General features: G+C 46.9%; 1 protein-coding gene across 2 annotated transcripts in view; it reads right to left on the bottom strand.

The window, feature by feature from the left end:
- The window catches only part of RC3H2 (ring finger and CCCH-type domains 2), a 155,743-nt gene that overhangs the window by 39,390 nt on the left and 92,868 nt on the right, over positions 1-23,485 (bottom strand). For both annotated transcript variants that reach the window (XM_029613807.1, XM_029613806.1), the window contains exon 14: positions 22,447-22,605. In XM_029613807.1, the coding sequence (XP_029469667.1) occupies positions 22,447-22,605 (159 nt within the window). The remainder of the gene's footprint in view (positions 1-22,446; positions 22,606-23,485) is intronic.

The following is a 23,485-nucleotide window of genomic DNA, read 5'->3' on the forward strand; positions in this document are numbered from 1 at the left end:
ATTGTAATTTGCTGATGGTAAAGTCTGAAAGCGGGAGCTACATCTGAAACTGTTCCAATACCGGCTGCCAACGGGCCAGCAAAGCTCTTTGTATCGGACGCATATGTGCAAACGCCCAGGGGACCAGGTCGATAGTGGAAGTCATGGTCCCCAGGACCTGCAGATAATCCCACGCCGTGGGAAGAGGCATGGAGAGGAAGCTCTGGAGCTGATCCATCAACTTGAAAGCTCTGGAGTCTGCTAGAAAAACCTTGCCGACGCTGGTGTCGAAGCGAGCTCCCAGGAACTCCAAGACCTGGGTTGGATGGAGATTGCTCTTGGAGAAGTTGACTATCCAACCTAGAGATGAGAGGAGAGCAAGGACTCTGTCCACTGCCTGGCGGCATAAAGATTCCAACTTGGCCCGGATTAACCAATCGTCCAAGTAGGGTGGACCAGGACACCGTCCTTCTGAAGGGCTGCCGCCACACCACCATCACCTTGGTAAACGTTTGGGGTGCTGTGGCGAGACCGAAGGGCAGGGCCCTGAACTGGAAGTGCTGACCCAAGATGTGGAACCAGAGAAATCTCTGATGTTCGGGACGGATCGGTATATGCAGGTAGGCCTCCATCAGATTGAGTGAGGCCAAGAATTCCCTGGGATGCACCGCCGCTATCACTGCCCGGAGGGTTTCCATCCGGAAATGGGGCACCTTGAGGGCCCGGTTGACCTTCTTGAGATCCAGGATGGGATGAAAGGAGTCGTCCTTCTTCGGGACCACGAAGTAGATGGAGAACTGGCCAGCGCCGCACTCCGTCACCGGAACTGGGCAGATGACCCCCAGCCTCTGAAGTTTGAGAAGAGTCTGGGTCACCGTGGCCCGCCTCCGGTGGCTGCACGGAGACACCATATACGAGTCCGGGATGTCGCGAGCAAACTCTAAAGCATAGCCTTTGTCTATTGTTTCGAGGACCCACTGGTCCAACGTGATCTTGGCTCATTCCTCCACGAATAGGGACAAACGACCACCTAAATTGGGAACGGAGGGATGGGCCAGCAGATTCTCATTGGGAGGCGGGCTTGGGTGCAGGAAAGTGGGTAGCGGCATCCCAAAAGGGCCGCTGGCCCCGAAAGGACTGGAGCCAAGACTGGGCCCTAGAAGAATTACCCCTAGTGAAGGTGCCTCTTGCTCTTGGGTTATATTGGCGTTTGCCCTGGAAGCGGGTGCGATTAGGGAAGAAGGATCTAACCTGTTTCGGACAGTCCCCAGGCAACTTATGGACCTTGTTCTACCCCAAGGATTTAATAAGCTGGTCCAAATCTTCGCCAAAGAGCAATTTAGGATTTGTGCAGCAAAAGCACAAAATCAGCAGAAAAACGGGTCCTAACACCCCTGGGGGGGGCAGGATCTGGAAGAGGAGAGTGTGGGGGGGCTAAAATCCAGGGGGGGGGGAGAACCGGAAAAAAAAAAAATTGGGTCTGGAGCTTCAGGGAGCTCTGAGATAGGAGAAAAACCCAAAATGGCTGCCGTTCCTGCGGTTTGACGGCCCGGGAACGGCAGGGGTAAACGCTTGGGAGGTCTGGGCCAGATCCCTGAGGGCATCAGGGACTCGGAGGGACCTTCCCCACCCGGAGGCAGCGAGAACAGAGCCCCTCCCACGAAAGCTGGACTGAGGAATCCACATGCTAAACAGAGAGGAGATCGTGGCATGGCTGCAGGTGGGGGATGGGCAGCACTGAAAAAGAGCTGAGCTGCCAGTGCTGAAGGAGCGGAGGCACAGAATGAACTGTGCACGCCCACAATTCTCTCTCTTCGAGCTGCAAAAGTAAGTAGGGAAGGCAGGAGCCTGTACCTGAGCCTGTCAGAGGCTCCTCTTATATGAAACCCCCCCCCCCCCCCCTTTTTTTTTAAACTCCAGAGAAGGGACAAAAACCATCCTTGGCAGCAGCAACAGAGTCAATGGATCCCAGTGAAGGGAAACGGTACAGGAGAGAGGGAGAGAGAGCTGAACAGGGGGAGTGACTGGCACCATCAATTTTCACCCCTGCAGCCGAGGACCACTGGGAATGGGGTGCCTAGGCTATATAAAACAAGGGGCCAAGCCCCCCCTAGGCCCCCGCAAGAGTAAGGAGACAGGGACTGTCTCCTGTAAAGGATCCACAGAGTTCACACAACTCCAGAGAAAAACTATTTCCTTTTTTTTTTTTTTTAAATTAATAACTCAAAGATACTTGCTTGATCCAAACATGATAGATACACAGAAGGAAAGAATGCCCAAAAGGGATGAGAAGAAGTTAACAGGGAACCACAGGGTGAGCTGTTCCACCTGCTGTAGACAGACAAATACTGAAGGGCTACAGGGTAGGCTCTGTCCTCATATAGGATACCCTTTCAGTTTTGGTCTGTCTCTACCTGTTGGAAAGGAGGCTCAACCCATGGTCTGGACTGATCCGGGTACGTGCAGGGAATCGGAGATACTTCCAATGACTGGGGAAGATCTCGATATGTGTATAAGCGTCCTTCAGATCGAGAGAGCATAGCCAGTCCCTCTTTGTAAGAAAGGGATTACAGTGCACAGGGAAACCATCTTGAACTTTTCCTTTTTCAGAAAGTTGTTTAAGGCCCTTAGGTCTAGGAAAGGACAGAGTCCCCCTGTTTTCTTTGGTATTAGGAAATATCTGGAGTAAAATCCTCACCCTTTTTCCCCTGGTGGGATGGGTTTGACCGCTCTGGCCATTAAGAGAGAGGAGAGATCCTCTACAAGTACCTCCTGATAAGCTACCGGTCCCCAAGAAGGACATGGGGGAGTAATTTGGCGGGGCACTCAATAGATTTAATTTGTACTCATTGGGCACGATGGCAAAGACCTACTGGTCCAAGGTTACACTGGACTGCCGGATCGCGCAGAACCATAGCCTGCTCCCAACCGGAAGATCCTTTGCTATGGGTATGGTGGACATGGCTTTGCTCCCTGCGATTCAGTCAAAACCCCATCCCTGGAGTTGATTAAGGCCCTGGCTGGAACTCTGGGAACCTTGGTTGCCTAGGGCAACTGCAAGAGGCCTGCAGTTATTGCCAGGTTCAAGGTGGAGGAAGGTAGAATTTCCTTGAGCGGAAGAAAGTCTTCCATCCGCCTGACCTCAAAGGCCTCCTGGATGAGAAAAGCAGGTCTTGGGTGCCAGCACAGAGTTGCTGGAGTGTCGCATGGTGGTCCCTGATTTGGTCTATTGCGTCCTTCACCTTCTCTCTGAAGAGAATCTTTCCTGTGCACAGTACATTTGCAAGTTGTTCCTGCACCTCCAGTTGGATGTCTGAGGCCTGCAGCCAGGTGAGTCTATGAGCACCGATCCCCACTGAAGACACTCAATACCATTTCAAAAATATCGTAAGTTGACCGGACTCCATGTTTCTCGCACTCCAGGCCCTTGTGCACCAGCGACTGCAGTGTATCCTGCTGCTGTTCAGGCAGCTGCTCAGCTACCTTTTGCACCTGCTTCAGAATGTCTTGCATATGCTGGCCCATATAGAGCTGGTAGGCCGCTATGCGGGCAATAAGCAGAACTCTTTGAAAGCCCTTCCTCCCAAGGGCATCCATGGCCATCTGATCCTTCCTTGGGGGTGCGCCCAGCAAGAGTCCGAAGGTGCTTGGCCTTCTTCAGAGTGGATTAGACAACTACAGATTGGTGTGGTAGTGGACACTTGTTGAATTAGAGTGCCTTTCAGATGAGATAAACAGCATTTGCCTTGCTGTTTATGAAAGGCACTGAGAGGGGGTATCCCCACATCCTCATTAGCAGCTCCACAAGGATCTCGTGTACCGGGACTGCCATACTTTCCTTGGAAGGCTCCACGTACTGGAGGATATCTAGCATCTTATGCCAGGTATCCTACTCAGTCTAACTGAAAGGGGATGGCTTCTACCATCAACTTAACAAACCTGCGAAAGAGATCCTCAGGTTGAGACTTACTTCGATCAGATGGAGGAGACCGGTCCAAGGGGAGACCATTGATGCATCAGTGTCAGAAGCATCCGAGTCGTCATCCCCATAGGGGTCATAAGGGGCATCATCTTCACTGCCACTGACAGGCGTTGGACCACGTGACGCTCGACCCCAGACTGGTAGTATGGGAACCAATAGAATCGTCCATGTTCGCCCAGGCCCTGAGGTCGCCCCTGTCTCCGGAGGAGCTTCCCCCTCTGGGGCATAAGGGATGACAACCAGATTGGCCAGTGGCACCTTCAATGTCCTGCTGGGCATCAATGCCACCCCAGGCACATCACAGGCTGAATCGGTAGCACGCCAATGAGCGTGTGAAGAGATTCAAGCAGGCGCTCGAGGTAGGTTGTGCCATCCCCAGTGCTCTGTGCCCCGACGCCAACACTCCACACTGCTTTCTCCATGGTTATCTGTAGATGCTTCTCAAGCCTCTCCTTGATCATCACTGATGCCAAGACCGAATGGGAGCTAGAAGGAATGATCACATCCTTTTTGGACCCAAGAGGACGACCAATGGCGGACATCTGGACCAATGGAGGCTGTGGCAAACTCCCAGGTATCATGGAGGATTGGCTGTCCTCCCTACGGGGTCACTTCCGGGACATCATAGCATCTACTGGTGCATCCCCATGCTCAGCACTTTGTATTGACGAGGACTGATGCTTCTTAGGCTTCCCGGATGCTCAGATTGGTCTCTCCCCGGTGCTGAGGCCAATAATGACTAACCCGACTTCTTAGACATGGAGGAGCTAGGTGATTACCTGTCTCTAGCACCCTTTCAACCTTCAACATTCGTAGAACCAATGGCCCCCGCTGATGTCAAGGGCTCGATGGCCATTGGTGCGACTCTGAGGTCCTATGTCGATGGATCAAACTTATCCGATCTAAAGAGTTACTCCATCTTCTTGAGTTGAGCCTGACATCCTTTTGGGAGCATCTGGGGCAACCCCGGACGCCATGTGATGCCCCTAGGCAGAGGGCACTCTATCATGGGGATCAGTGATAGACATGGTCCTCATACACTTGGGGCATTGCTTAAATCCTGTGGAAGAGACAGTGTCATGAAATAAAAGGGATGCTAAATTGAAATCAATGGCCAGCAGGCACCGACCACACCACTGCTCCAGGGGAATGACAAACGAAAAGAAGCTTACCCAAATGTTGAAAAACCTAAGACGATAAGGGGAAGACACTGAAGGGACTCTGAAGGGATACTGAAGGGACTCTTTTTCGAAGGTTGAAAATGCGAACATTGTAAATTTAAGTTGAAAAAGAAGAGGCTACTTACACCGCAAAACTTGAGCGAGACACGAAGCTCTGTGAAAAAGAAGAGGCTGAAGGGACCCTGCATGGATACGTGGAATAATGGCATGCTGAGCATGCTCAGAGAAACTCAAAGTTTTAGAAACTGACATAAGTTTTCCATGCCTGGATCGATCAGATAATGTCACCCGGTGTGAGGACTGTCATCCTGCTCCTCCTTGGAGAATAGGAGTAACAGGAGTATCATTTTGATACTAGAGGGGAGAAGAGGAGAATAATTGTGCCATTCGGGTACTGGGGAAGATATAATAAAGACCCGCAGTGAAATCGGCACTAGCTGTCTGCGCATATTTTTTTTTACTGCTTACGGCAAAAGCAGGCACCTCCGTGGGATGTAATAAAGGATGTATAAGCAAATGAGATGCTTGCAGAAAATCCACACAGGAGTACAATATTTGTGAAAACATTTGCAGATACACATTGTCAAGGTTCCATGAAAAAGATCGTGCAGAAACCTGTGCTGAAACCCACTTTAATGTGGGGTCCCACGAGTGATTTACAGGATGAAAGCCTTCCCCTTTCATAAAACAGTGAAGAAGTTAGTGGTCTGGGAGTGGGACTGAAAGTAGATAGAGCAACGTCTAACCCCTTCATGTTCCGTTTCTGATCATGTGGCAGCTATACTGGCAGATGCTGGTAAGTGCAGGAAATGCATCAGAGATTTCTTCTGCCAACCTGCAAAATGTACCATAGCATCCGGGCAAAAGTCAATGTAATCCATGATTACTCCAGAGCTGCACAGATACTCAACCACATTAATTTCCTCAATGGAGTAAACCGGCCTCCAGACATGTACTTTAACTTAACTCCTGCCCTGACCTAGGTGCTAAAAAACTCACATACGAAAAAACTCACACTAACTGATGCGCGGCTCCCTGCATAGCCCGTGAATAATTAATTGCCTACTTTGCATTCCATTTGCATGCACTCATGCAAAAACCAGCTGTGGGTTTTTAAGAGGGTTTTTGCGTGCGTTTTTCCTACGCTCAACACATGCAAGATTACTGCAGGAAAACCGCACGCAAAAACCTGCAGCAGCTTTAGCAAAGCTTATTACATCTGCCCCACTGTGAGGAAACTAAGGAGCGGGAGAAGACAGCATGGAGAAGTAGGGGATAAATTTATTTATTTATTTGGTGCTTTTTTATACCGGCATTCATGACAATGTCATATGTCGGTTTACAGGAAACTGGGGTACAAAAAACCTTTAAACATTAACATAGTAAAGAAGTAAAAAAGTTACAATAAAACAGGGAGAAAAAAAACTGGGGGAAGAAGAATACAGAGCATAGGTAACAGAAATAATGCCAGTTATTTGGCGAGTCGCTGATAGTGATGATCCCTGCGGGACACCTGTTTTTAGGTTGATCTTGTCTGATATAGTGTTATTTATCTGTACCTGATAGGATCTATTTGTGAGATATGATGTGAACCATTCAATTGTTTTCATTTGTAATCCAATTTCTTCCAGTCTTTTTAATAGTATGTTATGGTTAACTGTGCAAATGCTGCGGACAGATCTAATAGTATCAAGATGTAGTGTTTTCCGCTGTCAAATCCACGTAGAATGTTATCAGTTAGAGAGATTAGTAATGTTTCGGTGCTATACTGTTTTCTGAAGCCATGTTGTGATGGGTAGAGTATGTTATTGTTGTCTAGATGTTCTGCTAGTTGCTTTTGTACTGCTTTTTCTATTAATTTCGCTAGCATAGGTAAGTTTGAAACAGGTCTATAGTTACTTAAGACATTTGGGTCACTGTTTCTTTTTTTCTTAATTGTTCCATCAGCTTCCATCTCCTCGCGGGGGGAGGGGGGAGGGAAACCTTGTTCTTTTTGGTATCGAAATGGGCTCCCAGGTACTCTAGAGAATGAGAGGGCTGAGGACTGCTCTTGCCCATGTTCACGACCCAACCAAGCTCCTGCAGTAGGTTCTTGACTCTGCTGGTTACTTGCTGGCTCTCTTTCAAAGACTTTGCCCTGATCAGCCAGTCATCCAGGTAAGGGTATACCAAGATCCCTTCCTTCCTCAGTGTTGCCGCCACGACCACCATAATTTTGGAGAATGTTCTGGGGGTGGTTGCTAGGCCGAATGGTAGCGCTCGGAACTGGTAATGGTAACCCAGTATCGCAAAGCATAGAAAATGCTGGTGATCTTGATGGACTGGAATGTGAAGGTAGGCTTTGGAGAGGTCCAGGAAGGTCAGGAACTCTCCTGGTTGTACTGCCATTATTACAGAGCAAAAAGTCTCCATGCGAAAGTGTAGTATCCGCAGAGGACTGTTGACGTTCTTTGGGTCCAAGATGGGTCAGAAGGATCCTTCCTTCTTGGGAACGATGAAATAGATGGAATAGCACCCCGTATTTTGTTGGGACGTAGGAACTGGAGTTATTGCCTTCAGACTGAGTAGTCTTGTCAGAGAGGCTTCCACTGCCAGTCTATTGGTATGGGAGTGGCAGGGTGACATCATAAATTTGTCCCAAGGGATGCTGCGGAACTCCAGAGAATAACCTTCTTGAATGATGTTTAGTACCCATTTGTCAGACGTGATCTCGACCCATCTTTGGTAGAAGAGGGCAAGTCGACCCCCTATTTCCTCTTCCTGGGGATGGGTCGGCCCATTCTCATTGGGGAGTACAGCTGGAGCCTGCCCCCGGGCCTGTTCCTCTCTTGGTCTGTCTGTTCCGAAAGGGCTGGGACCTTCCGGAGGGACGAGGTGCCTGGAACTGTGAGTTCCTGTAGGGTCTGAAGTGTTGCAAGCCTCTGCCCCTGGTTCTTCTGGGGGAGGGGCGCTGGGATCTTTTACCCCTGTCTTCCGGCAGCCGAGGCACTGGAGATTCTCCCCACTTGCTGGCTAACTTCTCCAATTCACTTCTGAACAAGAGATCCTTTGAAAGGCATTCTTATGAGATTCGCTTTAGAGGTTGCGTCAGCAGACCAATTCCGCAGCCATAACTGTCTTCTGACTGCCACTACCGAGGCTATACCTCTGGCTGAGGTACGCACCAGGTCTAAGCTTGCGTCTGGCAGGAAGGCTGCTGCAGGTTCCATCGTCTCGCCGGTATACATTCCGTAGTTATCTGCCTCTCTCGAGAGGAGCAAGCAGGAATGTGCCACCAGTGTGCAGCAGGAAGCAATCTGCAGTGTCATTGCTGTTGCGTCGAAGGCCTGCTTAAGGATGGATTCCAATCGTCTATCCCAAGTGTCCTTCAATGCAGCCCCTCCCTCAACGGGAACTGTTGTTTGCTTTGAGACAGCACAGACCATGGCGTCCACTTTCGGAAAGCGCAGGCATTCCTTGGCCGCTGGTTCCAGAGGGTATAAGGCTTCCAAGGCCTGACTCCTTTAAAGCTGACCTCCGGGGCATCCCACTGCAGGTCAATCAGTTCCTGGATGGCTTCCATCATTGGGAAGTAGCATGAGGCTTTACGAAGGGACACCAAGATGGGGTTCTTCTTTGGTTCCGCCATAGGGTCCCGTGCCTGGAATACCAAGAGTCTTCAGAGTTGGAAAAACAAGGGGGCTAGTAATTAATCCCTGTGGAAGAAGCGAAGCATGGTTCGGTATGGTTCCAGACCTGGGGGATTTCTCCTTCTTCCAAGGAGCCTCCATCATCATCATCTGAGGTATCAGAGTCCCTGTCAGGGAGACTCTTAGTTAGGCAAGGCATGACTCGGGCCATTCGAGAAGGGCTGGAAGGATTTTGTGCTTCCGGCAGGGGTTGAGCCTGGTTCACAGCCTGGGTTGATTGTGCCTGAACGAATGCTTGCAGCCCTTGGAAAACTTCTAACCATGAGAAGATCCCTGGGTCCATGTTAATCCCAGGGAGAGTCTGAGTAGGGGCCCCTGAGGTGCCCCTCCTTCAGAGAAGTCATCTCGGAGTTGCATAGGTTTGGGAAGCTATCTGTAGTATTTCCGGACCCATCCTCGGACAGTGAAGGACCAGGCTTTGGTCCCCTCTGGGCTTCTTCGCAAAACTGACGCAGACAGGACTCCCGTTCAGGCTGTGCGGCTCTTATGTGGCAGCCTGGGCAAAGAGAGTGCCTTCTGGCCTTCTTGGACGCTGGTGCCATTGCTTCTATGTCTAGGCGCACAGAAAATGAGCTTCAATGCACATGTGTATTTGTGCGCGGCTGTAGTTATGCGCACGGAGTGCACTCCATTGTGTGTGCGGTTATGCGCACAGCTGTGCACACAGCTATGTGCGCGTCTATATGGGACACGCACAAGTTAGGTGCATCGACCGTCCGGCTTGCCCCACGCGTACCACCAGACGAGAAGGGAGATGGCGCAGACGCCCCCCGCACGCAAGATGGCATCCCCCGAGGGTCTCCACGTGTGTGAACCCTTGCACTGGATCGGGGCCTAGTCCAACCAAGGCTGCTCAACCCGATCAGTGCTCCCTTTTAACCTCGCCGGAAGGAAGGAATCGGTACAGCAATCCGAGAGCTCTGGAGACCAGAGACCTGAATTTTAAAGTTTTCTTCTTACCTGCTCTCGGCGCTTACCAATCGTGTGCCGGACAGTCTCCAGCTGAGGACGGGGGTGGGGGGGAAAGAGGGTTTTACCTTCATCGCCACACTCTGTTATGCACCCGCTGCCTTTCAGCCACTCCGAGGGCTAAGTCCACGCCAGGAACCAGCTACCGGACCAAGGCACACCTCTGAGGGATATCGGGGATCACCTCAGGAATTTTCAACTGGGGAAGGGACCCTTAGGTATCACCGCAGGAGAGCGGGGCTCGATCTTCTTTACAGTAATTTTTGTCTTCTTGCTGTAATTTTCCAAACACTATGCTAGTGTGTGGGATAGTGTCTGCATCTGCTAGGAGACTGAGAGATACTGAGGAGCTGAGGTCACTGCAGGGGTATATCTAGGGTGACGTCAGCTTTGAAATCTGACTCCGTCTCCCATCTGCTAGCAGAAGAGCACATAACCCACTGGGGTCCTGAGTCCATCTGGCTACCCGCTAGGAAAAAATATATTTAAAAAATGCAACAAAAATAAACATGCTGTTAATTAAAAATTGTTGTTAAACATCAACGCACAATACTTATCAATACAATTCTTAAGCCTGCTTAAAAAAATAAGCTTTTACCTGTTTCCTAAACATACTGATATCTTTAAGGGCATGTACAGTCGAGGGTAGAGAATTCCATAACTCAGGCCCTGCTACTGAAAAGGACCTTAAAACGTGTCTCATTCAACCGTGCAATCTCAACACTTGACTAGGCACATAATTTTGCAAGCAATTTGCTAAATAACTGGGTCCATCAATTCTTAATGCCTTAAAAATCAGGACCAAAATGTTAAATTTGATCCTATATCCTACGGGTACACAATGGAACTCCTTCAACTTAGTAGTTATATGCTCCCAGCAATGAGTAGCCGATATAAGTTGTGCAGCTGAATTTTGCAACACTTGAATTGCCCGTAGGCAAGTAGTTGGCAGCTCCATAAATAAAGAATTACAACAATCGATAGTAGATAGCACAAAGTCTTGAACCACTGTCCTAAAATCATTCACTTCCAGGACATATTTTAAATGTCTCAAAAGCCAAAGTTTAAAATATCCAGGCTTTAAAATTTGATGAAGATGATTCTTAAAGGTCAACCTATTATCAAATATAACACCAAGATTGTGTACCAATTTTTTGAATGGAATCCTAGAATCCAACATAGAAAGTGAACATATATTTAGACAAAAAAATCAGGTTCACACATAAAACATATCATCTCATTTTTATCAACATTCAGGATCAAATGGTTTTGTGTTATCCAATCATTAATCACCTAAAAACATACTGCAATTCTATTAACTGGTTGTGGGTCACCTTTTACAACAAAAAAACATCTGTAAGTCATCTGCATACATTCTAAAAGGGATTTCCTGCATATCCAGAAGTGAACAAAGTGGTCTTAAATAAGCATTGAATAATGCTGCTGCCAGCAATCAGACTGATCCCAACCCACAGAAACTCGCTGTAATCTGTTTTCAGGATATGATCGAAATCATGCAAAGACAGTTCCTCCAATCCCTAGGGATTTTAATCTTTGTGATAAAACACTATAAGAAACGGTATCAAATGCAGAGGCAACATCCAGAAACAAAGCGATAGCAAGTGTTGCTTACCTGAAACAGGTGTTCTCACAGGACAGCAGGATGTTAGTCCTCACATATGGGTGACATCATCAGGATGGAGCCCAATCACGAAAAACTTCTATCAAAGTTTCCAGTACTTTGACTGACCCCTACTGGGCATGCCCAGCATGGCACTAACCCTGCAGCCAGCAGGGGTCCCCCTTCAGTCTTATTTGATAGCTACAGGCAGTGCCGAAAAAATAAAACAACAAAACGTTACGAACCCAACACCGTGGGGTGGCGGGCAGGTTTCGTGAGGACTAACATCCTGCTGTCCTGTGAGAACACCTGTTGAAAGCAAGTGTTGCTTACTTGTAACAGGTGTTCTCACAGGACAAGCAGGATGGTAGTCCTCACATATGGGTGAGTACCGAGCTGAGGATGTCCGAACATGCACCAAATGTACCCACGGCGTGCAACAAGCACAACAACTGGGGTGGAATTTGGTAGAGGGCATCCTGAACCCCACAAGGCAGGCAGAAGGGTGTTGGTATGTCACGTTGGAAATAGGTTATGCAGGACAGATTGGCCGAAGATGGAATCTTGTCTTCCTGCTTTGTCCAAGTAATAGTGGGCTGTGAAGGTATGGAGAGAGCTCCAGGTGGCAGCCCTGCAAATGTCAGGAAGCAGCACCGATCTTAGGTGTGCTACTGAAGTCACCATGGCCCTCACAGAGTGTGCTTTAACACGGTCTTGGAAAGGAATGCCTGCTTGCTGGTAGCAAAAAGATATGCAGTCCGCCAGCCAGGAGGAGAGAGAGTCTGCTTACCCACAGATTGCCCTAATTTGTTGGAATGGAAAGAGACGAATAACTGAGTGCTCTTCCTGTGGGCAAGTGTACGGTCTAGATAGAAAGCTAGAGCCCGTTTAGAGTCAAGGGTATGTAGAGCCTGTTCCCCTGGATTGGAATGGGGCCTGGGAAAAAAGGTAGGTAGTATGATGGATTGATTAATGTGAAAGTCCGAAACTACCTTGGGTAAAAACTTAGGGTGAGTGTGGAGTACCACCCGGTCCTGCAGGAGTTTAGTGTAAGGCAGATAGGTAACTAGGGCCTGTAACTCACTAACCCTGCGAGCTGAAGTGATAGCTAAAAGGAAAATCAGTTTCCATGTGAGATATTTTAGGTCACAGGAGTGAAGAGGCTCGAATGGTGGTTTCATGAGCCGACCAAGAACCAGGTTAAGGTCCCAAGAAGGGGCCGGAGGACGTAAAGGTGGCTTGATATGGAGCAAGCCCTTTAAAAAGCGTGTTACAAGGGATTGTACTGATATAGGAACATCCCTGACACCTTTATGGAAGGCGGCCATCGCACTGACATGCATTCTGATTGAAGAGGTCTTTAAACCTGACTCCCACAAATGCCAGAGATAGTCCAAAAATCTTGGGATTGGACAGGAAAAGTGATCAAGGGACTGCGAAGTGCACTATGATGTGTACCTTTTCCATTTATAGGAATAAGATTTTCTTGTGGAAGGCTTCCATGAAGCAATCAGGACACGAGAAACCGAATCTGAAAGGTTAAGTGGTTGAAGGATTAACCTTTCAACATCCATGCCGTCAGAGACAAAGCCTGAAGATTGGGATGGCGTAGGCATCCGTTGTTTTGAGTGATCAGATGCGGGTCCGTTCCCAAGGGAATGTGCCTGCGGATGGAGAGATCCTGAAGTATTGGAAACCACACTTGGCATGGCCAGTGAAGTGCTATCAGGATCATGGTTCCCTTGTCCTGATGTAACTTCACGAGCGTCTTCGAAAGAAGAGGAAGTGGAGGGAATGCGTAGAGCAGACCGGTTGCCCACAAGAGGGAGAATGCATCTCTGGGCTGAGAGCACTCGCTCCGAATGAGGGAGCAGAAATTGTCGACTTTGTGGTTCTGAGGGGACACAAAGAGGTCTGTCTGAGGGTATCCCCATCGTTGGAAGATGAAGTCCGCTACAGAGGGGTTGAGAGACCACTCATGCAGTTGGACGACACGACTCAGTTTGTCTGCCAAGACATTGTCCACTCCGGCAAGTAGGTGGCCCTGAGGTACATCTAGTGGGAGAGCGCTTCTGCCCAAATCTGCGCAGCTTCCTGACACAGAAGGAAGGAGCCTGTGCCTCCCTGCTTGTTGATGTACCACATGGCCACCTGGTTGTCCGTCTGGATCAGGATGACGTGATTTGACAGGCATTCCTGAAAAGCCCTGAGAGCATATCGCATTGCTCGAAGTTCTAGGAAGTTTATTTGATGTTTGGCTTCCCCTGGAGACCAAGACCCTTGTGTCTGTAGATTGTCCACGTGGGCTCCCCAGCCAAGGTTGGAAGCGTCGATGGTGAGGATGAGTTGAGGATCTGGCACTTGAAAGGGCAGTCCCTGGAGGAGTTTGTTGTGATTTTTCCACCAGGCGAGAGACAGACGGAGTGAGTCGGTGATGTGGACAATGGTCGACAGAGGCTGAACAGCTTGAATCCATTGTGACCTCAGAGTCCAATGCATGAGCCTCATGGCCAGGCGGGCCATTGGTGTGACATGGACTGAGGACGCCATGTGTCCTAAAAGGATGAGGAACTGGCGAGCTGTTGCTGTATGCTGAGACTGCAACTGGTGAGCGAGAGACACAAGAGTTAGCGCTCGTTGTTGAGGTAGAAAGGCTTTTGCCTGCAAGGTGTCCAAGTCTGCCCCAATGAATGACAAAGTTTGAGGTAGGACTAAATAGGATTTTTCGTAATTGATGAGAAATCCTAGAGAAATTAGAGTGTGTAGGGTCAAACTTGAGGGACGACCGAGTGGCTTGCTGGGTTGGAGCCCTGATTAACCAGTCATCGAGATAGGGGTAGACGTGAACGCCTTCTTTCCTGAGAAAAGCTGCGACAACCACTAGACATTTGGTAAAGACTCGTGGTGCCGATGCTAGGCCGAAGGGAAGCACGCGGTATTGATAGTGCTTTGGGCCTACTAAAAACCTGAGGTACTTGCGATGAGCTGGAGTTATCGCAATGTGTGTGTATGCGTCCTGAAGGTCCAGAGAGCAGAGCCAGTCTCCTCTTTGCAGAAGAGGTAGAAGCGAGCCCAAGGTTACCATCTTGAACTTTTCTCGCTGTAGGTACTTGTTGAGAGCACGTAGGTCCAGAATTGGACGAACTCCCCCAGATCTTTTGGGGATCAAAAAGTATCGGGAATAGAACCCTAGGCCTTGCTGCGAGAGAGAGACGGATTCTATTGCTCTTAACTGGAGAAGAAGGGAAACCTCCTGCTCCAGAAGGACAGAATGGTCAGATACTCTCCATGCTTGCAGAGGTGGTGAGTCCGGTGAAAGAGCAAGAAAGTTTAGGCGGTAACCCTGAGCAATGATTGCTAGCACCCATTGGTCGGTTGTGATTGATTGCCACATGCTGTGAAAGTGGCACATTCGACCTCCCACTGGTATGCCTGGCAGAGGAATCAGGCTGCTGCTCTCCAAGTGAAAGTCAAAACCTGAAGCAGGCCCTGGCTGGGGAGCTGCTTGCGGCTTTTGCTTTCGGGCCGGGCGAGGCTGAGGTTTTTGAGAAGGCCTCGTAGTTTGGGACCTTGCTAGCGGAGGATAGTACTTCCTTGGACGGAAGAATGACTTCTTAGAGTCCTTCCTAAAGGTCTGTCTAGAGGGGAAGTCGGAAGGTAGCGATGAGAGCTGTTTAAGGGTCTCATGATGGTCCTTTAATTCAGCCACTACTTGCTGGATCTGTTCACCGAACAGATTGTCTCCTACACATGGCAGGTCAGATAGTCTGTCTTGTACTTCTGGGCGAAAGTCAGAAGATTTGAGCCAGGCCCATCGTCTTGCCTAAATGGCAGCTGCAGACACTCTAGTTGAAGTGTCGAAGATATCATAAGCTGTTCTTATCTCATGCTTTCCTGCTTCAAACCCCTTGTTGACAAGGATTTGAAGCTGTTGTTGGAATTGTTCAGGCAGGGTTTCAGAGAAGTCCTGTATCTGCTTGAAAATGACCCTATTGTATTGGGTCACATACAGCTGGTAAGCAGCAATTCTGGAGATGAGCATGGTCCCTTGGAACACTGTCGACAAATATTGTCTAAGAACTTGTGTTCCTTAACAGGAGGGGTAGATGAGTGAGGCTTCGTCCTTTTTGCTTACTTTTGAGCTGATTCCACCACCATTGAGTGGTGATTCAGCTGAGATTTTTGAAAGCCGAGGGCTGATTGTACTAAATAGGTAGTGTCAGCTTTTCTATGGACTGGGGCAACGGATCCAGGGTTTTCCCAGTTCTTTTTGAGGAGGTCAAGAAGAACTTGATGAATGGGAATAGAAGTGATCACTTTAGGGGCATCCAGGAATTGGAGGAGCTCCATCATCTGGTGCCTATCATCCTGCTCCGTCTGAAGCTGAAAAGGGACCAACTCTGACATTTCCTTCACAAAATTAATGAAAGAAAGGTCCTCTGGAGGAGAACGCTTTCTACTTTCAGTAGGAGAGGGAGATGAAGGTAAGTCATCGGTGTCTGTGGAAGTATCATCACCCCAGGTGTCATAAGGATCAGCAGACTGACCTGTAGGACGAGAAGGGGGTTGGATACCCGAAGGCCCCGGCTGAGGCTCCGAGAAAATCGAAGGAATAGCCGGGGGCACCGTGGACAGCCTGGAAGGCATCGGTGCCGGTATCTAAGGCGCTGATGTGCGTATCGCCCCCGATGAATGAATCGGTGGCGAGGGACGAATTGGCATCGATGGCTGAGGCAGTACTCCCGAAGGAGGAATGCAGAACAGTGTTTCTCCTCCCGATGAAGCTGTCAACGGGGAGCGCACCGGAACCATCGGAGACCCAGGAATCACCGGTGGAAGGGCGGTCATGAGTGCCTCCATCTGGGATAGCAGCGGTGCCAGCGCTGCTGTCATCGGGTCGGTGACCGGTTCCATTCTCGGTGCCGGTGTCGGAGGAACCTGGAGCCGTTGCATCGCCTTGTCGATGGCCTCCTGATCCAGCCGGTCCAGTTCTTCCCAGAGACCTGGAGCAAGCAGCCCCGGCTCCGTGACGGAAGAGGAAGGCGGAGGCACAGTTGGAGGGGCCACCTTTACAGGCAGAATCGCGACTCCCAAACCCCGATCAGGTGAGGGTGGCCTCGATGTCCCGGTCGCAGGAATGGTCGGTGCCATTCCTGGATGGGGCTTCTTCGATGGTGGCTCGGTCGATGATTTTGCTCCCTCGACGGTCTGAGACTTACAATGCCGATGTTTCTCCCTACTATCCCCTTGATCTTGAGGGGGAGTAACGGGAGTCGATGGCCGTGAAGACGTCGATGGCGGACGGTCACTGGACGGTGGTCGATGCTGGTGTGACTTCGACGGTACCGGTTCCAATGACGTCAATGCGATGGACGGCGTCGGGGTATGAGCACAGAAGAAGAGTCCCATCTTCTCCATTCTAGCTTTGCGACCTTTTGGTGTCATAAGGGCACATTTGGTGCAAGTCAGGACATCATGCTCTCGGCCTAAACACATTACACAGACTCCATGAGGGTCTGTGATGGACATGGTACGAGTACAGTCTGGGCACCGAAGAAACCCCGATGCCATGGCCATCGAAAAAAATTGAGCCGCGGTACAGTCGACGGCTAGTAGGCCGCGAGGGCCAAACTCGACAGTAATCGACGAAAGACGGTCAGAAAAACTTACCGGAGTACCGAGGTCTGAGAAAAGTTAGAGGAGGGACCCCTGTGGGGCAATTTAAATTTAATTAACTCTGTGAGGAAAATTCCTGTCAGGAATCTCCTCAGAGCTACTAAACCGCGAGGCTACTGCTGCGCGGAAAAAAGAAGAATGAAGGGGGACCCCTGCTGGCTGCAGGGTTAGTGCCATGCTGGGCATGCCCAGTAGGGGCCAGTCAAAGTTCTGGAAACTTTGATAGAAGTTTTCTGTGATTGGGCTCCATCCTGATGATGTCACCCATATGTGAGGACTACCATCCTGCTTGTTCTGTGAGAAAACTGCTTCTCCTCTATCAAAGGCCTGTAGCAGAAAATCTACGACAGATTGGAGAAGAGCGTCCGTACTGCGATGTTGCCTAAATCTGCATTGGAAAGGATGTAATAACTGATTTTCCGATAGAAAATTGGAGAATTGTGAATATACCATCTTTTCCAATAATTTACCCAATGTTAATAAATTTGAGATAGGACGATAACTCGAAGGAAGATCTAATGGATGCTTACCCTTTTTTAAAACAGGTCTAATGGTAACTTGTTTAAGTCCTATAGGAACAATACCTTCCTTTGAAGATAAATGTATTAACAATGTAAGAATTCCATCTAAAATCCTCCTTTGAGATATACATAACAGAAAAAGGACATGGGTCCAACAAACAAAAATAATTTTTAATTTGGCCCATTATCTTTACAATCTCAGTTAAGCCAACCACGTCAAATGAATCCCAGAATGACATAGAAACAACTGCTGGCATAAGTGCTCTTAGAGAATGTGCCAATGTTGACTTTCGATCAGTCTCTTACAGTTGGCAGCATATTTACTCTTTAGATGACTTGCAAATTTTTCAGAGGAAAAACTGCAAACAGATTCTACTTTATTAGCACATTCATTCATCTGTTTTACAGTATCAAATAGCTCTTGTGGCCGAATAAGCAATAATTCTAAGCATGTGGTATAAATTTTTTTCTGCATATTTGAAAAGCCTGTTTATATTCGTGCCTAGCAATGAGAAACAATTGTTGAGAGGACTCAGTTCCATTTTTTCTCCAAGCTCTCTCATGGCATCTCAGTATCCTTTTGAGTTAGACCAAGGAACAGTCATACCAGGGAACCCCTACAGTTTAATGGTCTCCTTCTCTGTACTAGGGGCACATTGTTCTTACAGACAACCACTAATGATTTTAATAACGAGGTAGCCATAATGTCAATAGAGGCAGTATCAAGATGATCTGGGGACAACCTGGACAGTACCACTAAGAATGGGTGAATGGACACTACCATTATCTTAAAAATGTTAATTTCCACAGTTAAGCAAGCTTAAGAAGGTGTTTTTCCTAGCAACAAGAATATTCCCCAGGTCCATCCACCATCACTCATGCCACCAGAGACCCTAAAAGAATCCTTAAAGTCATTTGTTGGCATCGACATTTTTCTTTTAAAAGTTACTACTCTGCAAATTTCAACAGCTGGGACAGGGTTGTCAGGTCCATCTTAGGTGATCACAATCAAAATTCTGTGGTTTTCAGGTGCTTTAAGGGGTTTTTAACCTCAAAATTGGCAGGGCTTCCATCGGGGAATTTTTCACAATTTAAATATTCTTCAGAGGCAGGATGGTGTTGTGTTCCACATCCCCCTTGACCCCTTTATCTGACCCCACCTTCAATTTATTTTCATTTTACTTTATGTGCTTTATTTTCATTACATTTCCAAGGCCCTCCCCAAGAGCCACAGGTCCCACTGAAGTCACTGATGACGTTATCAGGATTGCGGCCTGACTGGAATCATCAAGCTGGAGCCTCTCCAAAGTCCCTGATGCAAAAATTGAACAGCAGCATTGCACGGGACTCAACGCCGAGCCTGGGATGCACTGTGGGAGAGGAAGCCGGCTGTGGCAACGGCCTAACTCATGGCTGACCACTCCAACTATTCCTCTCTCACTCTGATCATTGTGATCTCTCTCTTTAGAGTGCCACACGGAGCCCATCATTCACTCCCACGGCTGTCTCAGCTCATAGCCTACCGCCACAACTCTCGGCCCCCACCAGCTGTTTTGACGCTGTCACCATGTTCTCCGCATTACCCGCTTCTACACCATCGCAGCTCCGTGCTGGTGCTCCAGTTCTCTTACTGCCCTGGCTCTATCCTGCCTTCATCCCCTGGTAGCCTGACACTTGCTCATACAGCTTTGCTCTATTGTGGCCTTATTGTTCCAGTGCAGCTGACAGCTGCTTCCTGCTTTAGCTCCCATCCAAACTCAGCTGCCCCAACTTCTACAGGTCTTTGCTTCTCTTTTCTCTAAACCAACAATGACCCATGGCCCATCAGCAGGTTCTGCCATATACCGGGTCTCACTCTACCTCAGCCCCACACCAGCAACCATCTCAACTACTACAGCATCATGTTGCCCTCCTCTCTCGGGTCAGTAAAGGAAGGCCTCGGGTGGGCATTTTTTTTTTTTTTTTTATTATACTTTGGGTACTTTATTTACATATGCACAAGGTCAACATGAGTGCCCCATCCTTGGTTCATGGCATCTGTTAATTTTTTTTTTTTTTTTTTTAAGACCTGTAAAGGATCTATGTTCGCTCCTTGTATCAGATTTCCTCTTTTTGACCGCCATCTGAGTAAATGTAATAAGTCTTTCGTTAGTTCCAATAGTACTTTAGGTGCCATTGTGCCTGCCTCATTTGCAGCCATACTAGTGGTATAACATGCACTGCTGAAGCAATGTGCCCTAAGATTTTCATATATTTTTGAGCTGTAATCCATCTGTTTTTGAATAAAGATCATGTTAAGGTCTGTATTTTGGTTGCCCTTTGACTGGATAAGTAGGCCTTTCCTTTGATCATGTTTAGTTATGAATTTTAACTGCTGATTTGGAACTGAGTTAATGCAAAGCTTCTCTTTCTTCTGAGATTCAAGACTGGTTTTAGATCCCTTGTTTTCCTTGATATTAGAAAATATCTGGAATAAAATCCCTTTCTTTTTTGAGCTCTTGAAACTGGTTGTATTGCTTTGGATTTCAAAAAGGATTTTAGCTCTTGGATTAGAACTTTTAACCGAGAATGGAATGATTTTGGCGATAGGGGTTTTTTTGAGGTGATAATTGTTTGAAGTTTAGATAATATCCTTGTTCAATGCAGGGCCGGTGCTAGTTTTTTTGCTGCTCTGTGCCGATTTATTCGGTGTCTGTCCTGGGCACATCAAATAAAGCCCAGCTCTGTCCTGCAATCTATATTTTTAAAAACTGACAATCCGCCCCCCCCCCCCCCCCCCCAAACCCATGGACAAGGAGGTGCATTAGGTTCCCTAGGCAAACCTTACAGCCTTGCACACATGCCACCTCCCACACCCTTTACAGACACACACAATTAAATAATACATTTATAACAAATTTTACATGAAAAAGAACATTCAAGAGTACAGTCTTCTGAGGCAAAAATATCACTTACAACATGCATATTATATTTACATGCACTCCTGTGGTGCCAACCAGGAAACACTGCAAAAAAGACACTTGGAGCTCCTATGGAATTAGACTTTTTGTAATGCGTATTGGATGTGAGCTTGGCCCTCAGAAAGCCATGAACAAACAGAATTACCATTACAATATAGTAAACCTCCCATATCAAAAAAACTCTAACAACCTTATCTATGAAAAGGCAACTTTGCAGGCCCTAGAATACCAATAAAAGTTCTTATTAGGAAACCAGGTTGCTATAGATCCCTACACAGAAATTACATGTCAGAAAAATACCTCACACCTCAGTCACATACGCAGAGCACAGAGAGCCCCTGACCAAATACAGAATAAAGAGATCAGAAAATATAAACAGAAACTTGCTGAAAAGAACTGAACTGGAACCCACAAGCCAGCCTCTCTCTATATGCAGAACAACAGTGGAAAAATAGAAACATTACCATTCTTCATAAAACATTAAATAAAATCAAGAAATAAAAAACACTCATAATAGTAAAGTCATATTCATAAAAGAATATTTCAAATCAATTAATGAATAGAATATCGAAAATTTCCCAAACACCAAAAATATTTTTCAAAAATCTGATGAATAAAAAATCCAATTAAAAAATGTTCTATTCCCCTTCCCAAAAAAATTAAATATTTCAAAAGAGCAGAATCATCAAATTACACCCAATAATTAAAACTAAAGAGGATTTAAAAATCTACTCTCCATACCTGGGATCTGATTTCCAGTCACCCTGAGATTGTCATGGATTGGGGAGGTAGGGCCGCACAAATTTTATCTTCTCTCTCACCACATGCACAATAACACATTCATTCTCTCACACACTCCCTCGCAGATACACACACCCACACACAAAAACACAAACGCACAAGTTCTCTCACAGACACATTCACAGGCACACAGGTTCTCATACAGTCACACACACACACATATAGGATCTCACATAGATACAGGCACACATGCACATACAAACAGGTTCTCAGACACACACAGGCTCTCACTAATTCAGTGTACAAGGAAACGCATTTAGACACTTACACAATGATTCCTTAAACCAGTCTAAAACATGGATAGGGTTACAATGTTGTATCCAGTCAATTGAATAATACAAGGCTTTATACAAAAAAAATGAAAATTATATAAAGGATAAACCAATTAACTTAACCTTAAAAAAACCACAATCTCAACCCTTACATACAAGCTCGCACACACATATGGTCTCCTATTATCATTGGGCCACAGTGGGATGAGCTCCACCATGGTTCTGTGGACCTCCTGTTATCTTTGGCCGTATGGCCCACCGATCTTCCTGCTTGGGGGAGAGGGGAGCAGAAGCTGTGCGCAGGCGTGCGCGCACGCTTGCCCATACCCGGAACCCTCTCCTTCCATCGCCAGCGCTGTACTTCTTTGGCCGCATGCTGGTTAGGCTCCACCAGTGGCCTGCAGCCTCTCCTGCTGCATCCCCGGGTGTGCCGTTTCGTGCAAATGCACGGTGTGCACACCTGATTGCGCCGGGCCTGGTTGAATGATCTTCAAAACCCATTTCTCGGTAATGATTAGATCCCAGTGTTTCAGGTGCCAAGGAGAGAAATTATGACTGCTCATGAAATGAACAAAATTAGACTGAGGGAGTGTTTGCACAGTGACACTAGAGTGGGAACTCCCACTCATGCACAGAAGAAACAAAAAAAAAAAACAACTTTCTGGGCAAGGAGAAAATAGGACCAACTTGGCGCCGCTGGATTATATCATTTGTGTGGCTGTTTCATTTTGCTTGTCCATGTAGATCATACAGATGTATTAAGGGAGACATTAAGAAGTGTAGACACATTCTTACCATTAACACAGTACTGGAATTGGCAATTACATCCTTGGGTTCTGAATCAATGGAATTTATACAGTTGCTGATAGTGCTGCAGCTCCATGGTGAATAATGGGACAGCTGATCTCCAGCTTTAAATGTAGAGCCATTCAAATCACCTCCGCTCTCTGAAAACTATTGGAAAGAAACATATTTGGTAGTGATAACTCAATGAGGTTCATCATATACTGTATCATCTTTTTATGGTTTTTTTTCTTTTGTCCCCATCACTATGCTTTATATTTTTTGGTTTGTTTTTATACAGACAGGGTGCTCACTTCAAAATTACATTTATGCTAGATTTTGTAAAATGTAAAAGAATAATTGCAAATAAAATGTCTAGATGGGTGCTTCATTTGCTACAATATATTTGTCTTGTGGATATGGTTAAACAGAAAATGGTGTACTTTTGGGGTACATGTACTAATAAGCATTAACATGTTATCAATTGCAAGCTATTAACACCAATGCATGCTCATTTACATGCTTTAATGCAAAATATATGCTAATGCAAAATTATGCAAAATAGCTCATCTATTAGTACAGCGAAAAAATATATACATTAAAATGTTAAAATTAATGCAAAAATAACTACACCTCAGGAAGATGTAGATTGTTATTTGAGCATTAACACAGTACTCATATTTATCTCAATAAAACATTAGCCGCGCATTAATGGCTATGTAAAAATGCAATTTAGTACATCAGCCCCTAGGTTAGAAAAAAATAATTCATCTTTGGATAATTATTCATCCCAAGTGTGTGCTCTATAGTTGCCTTGGTTTAGCTTTAGCATAACTGTTTACATTTTTTTTTTTAATTTTATCTGCATCTACAAAATACTGAAAAAAACCTTTTGACTATTAGTAACTTAACTTGAAGAAAAAACGTATTCAAAAGTTAAATCTGTAACAAAATTATTTGTGCTCTTCCATAAAATATTGCACAAACATCTGCTAAAGAAAGACAGTTGCTAAAGTAATTATTCTGTAAAATGTTGTGGGTTCTGTTGTGC

The sequence above is a fragment of the Rhinatrema bivittatum genome, chromosome 8 (genome assembly GCF_901001135.1).
Source record: "Rhinatrema bivittatum chromosome 8, aRhiBiv1.1, whole genome shotgun sequence".
Lineage (NCBI taxonomy): Eukaryota > Metazoa > Chordata > Amphibia > Gymnophiona > Rhinatrematidae > Rhinatrema > Rhinatrema bivittatum.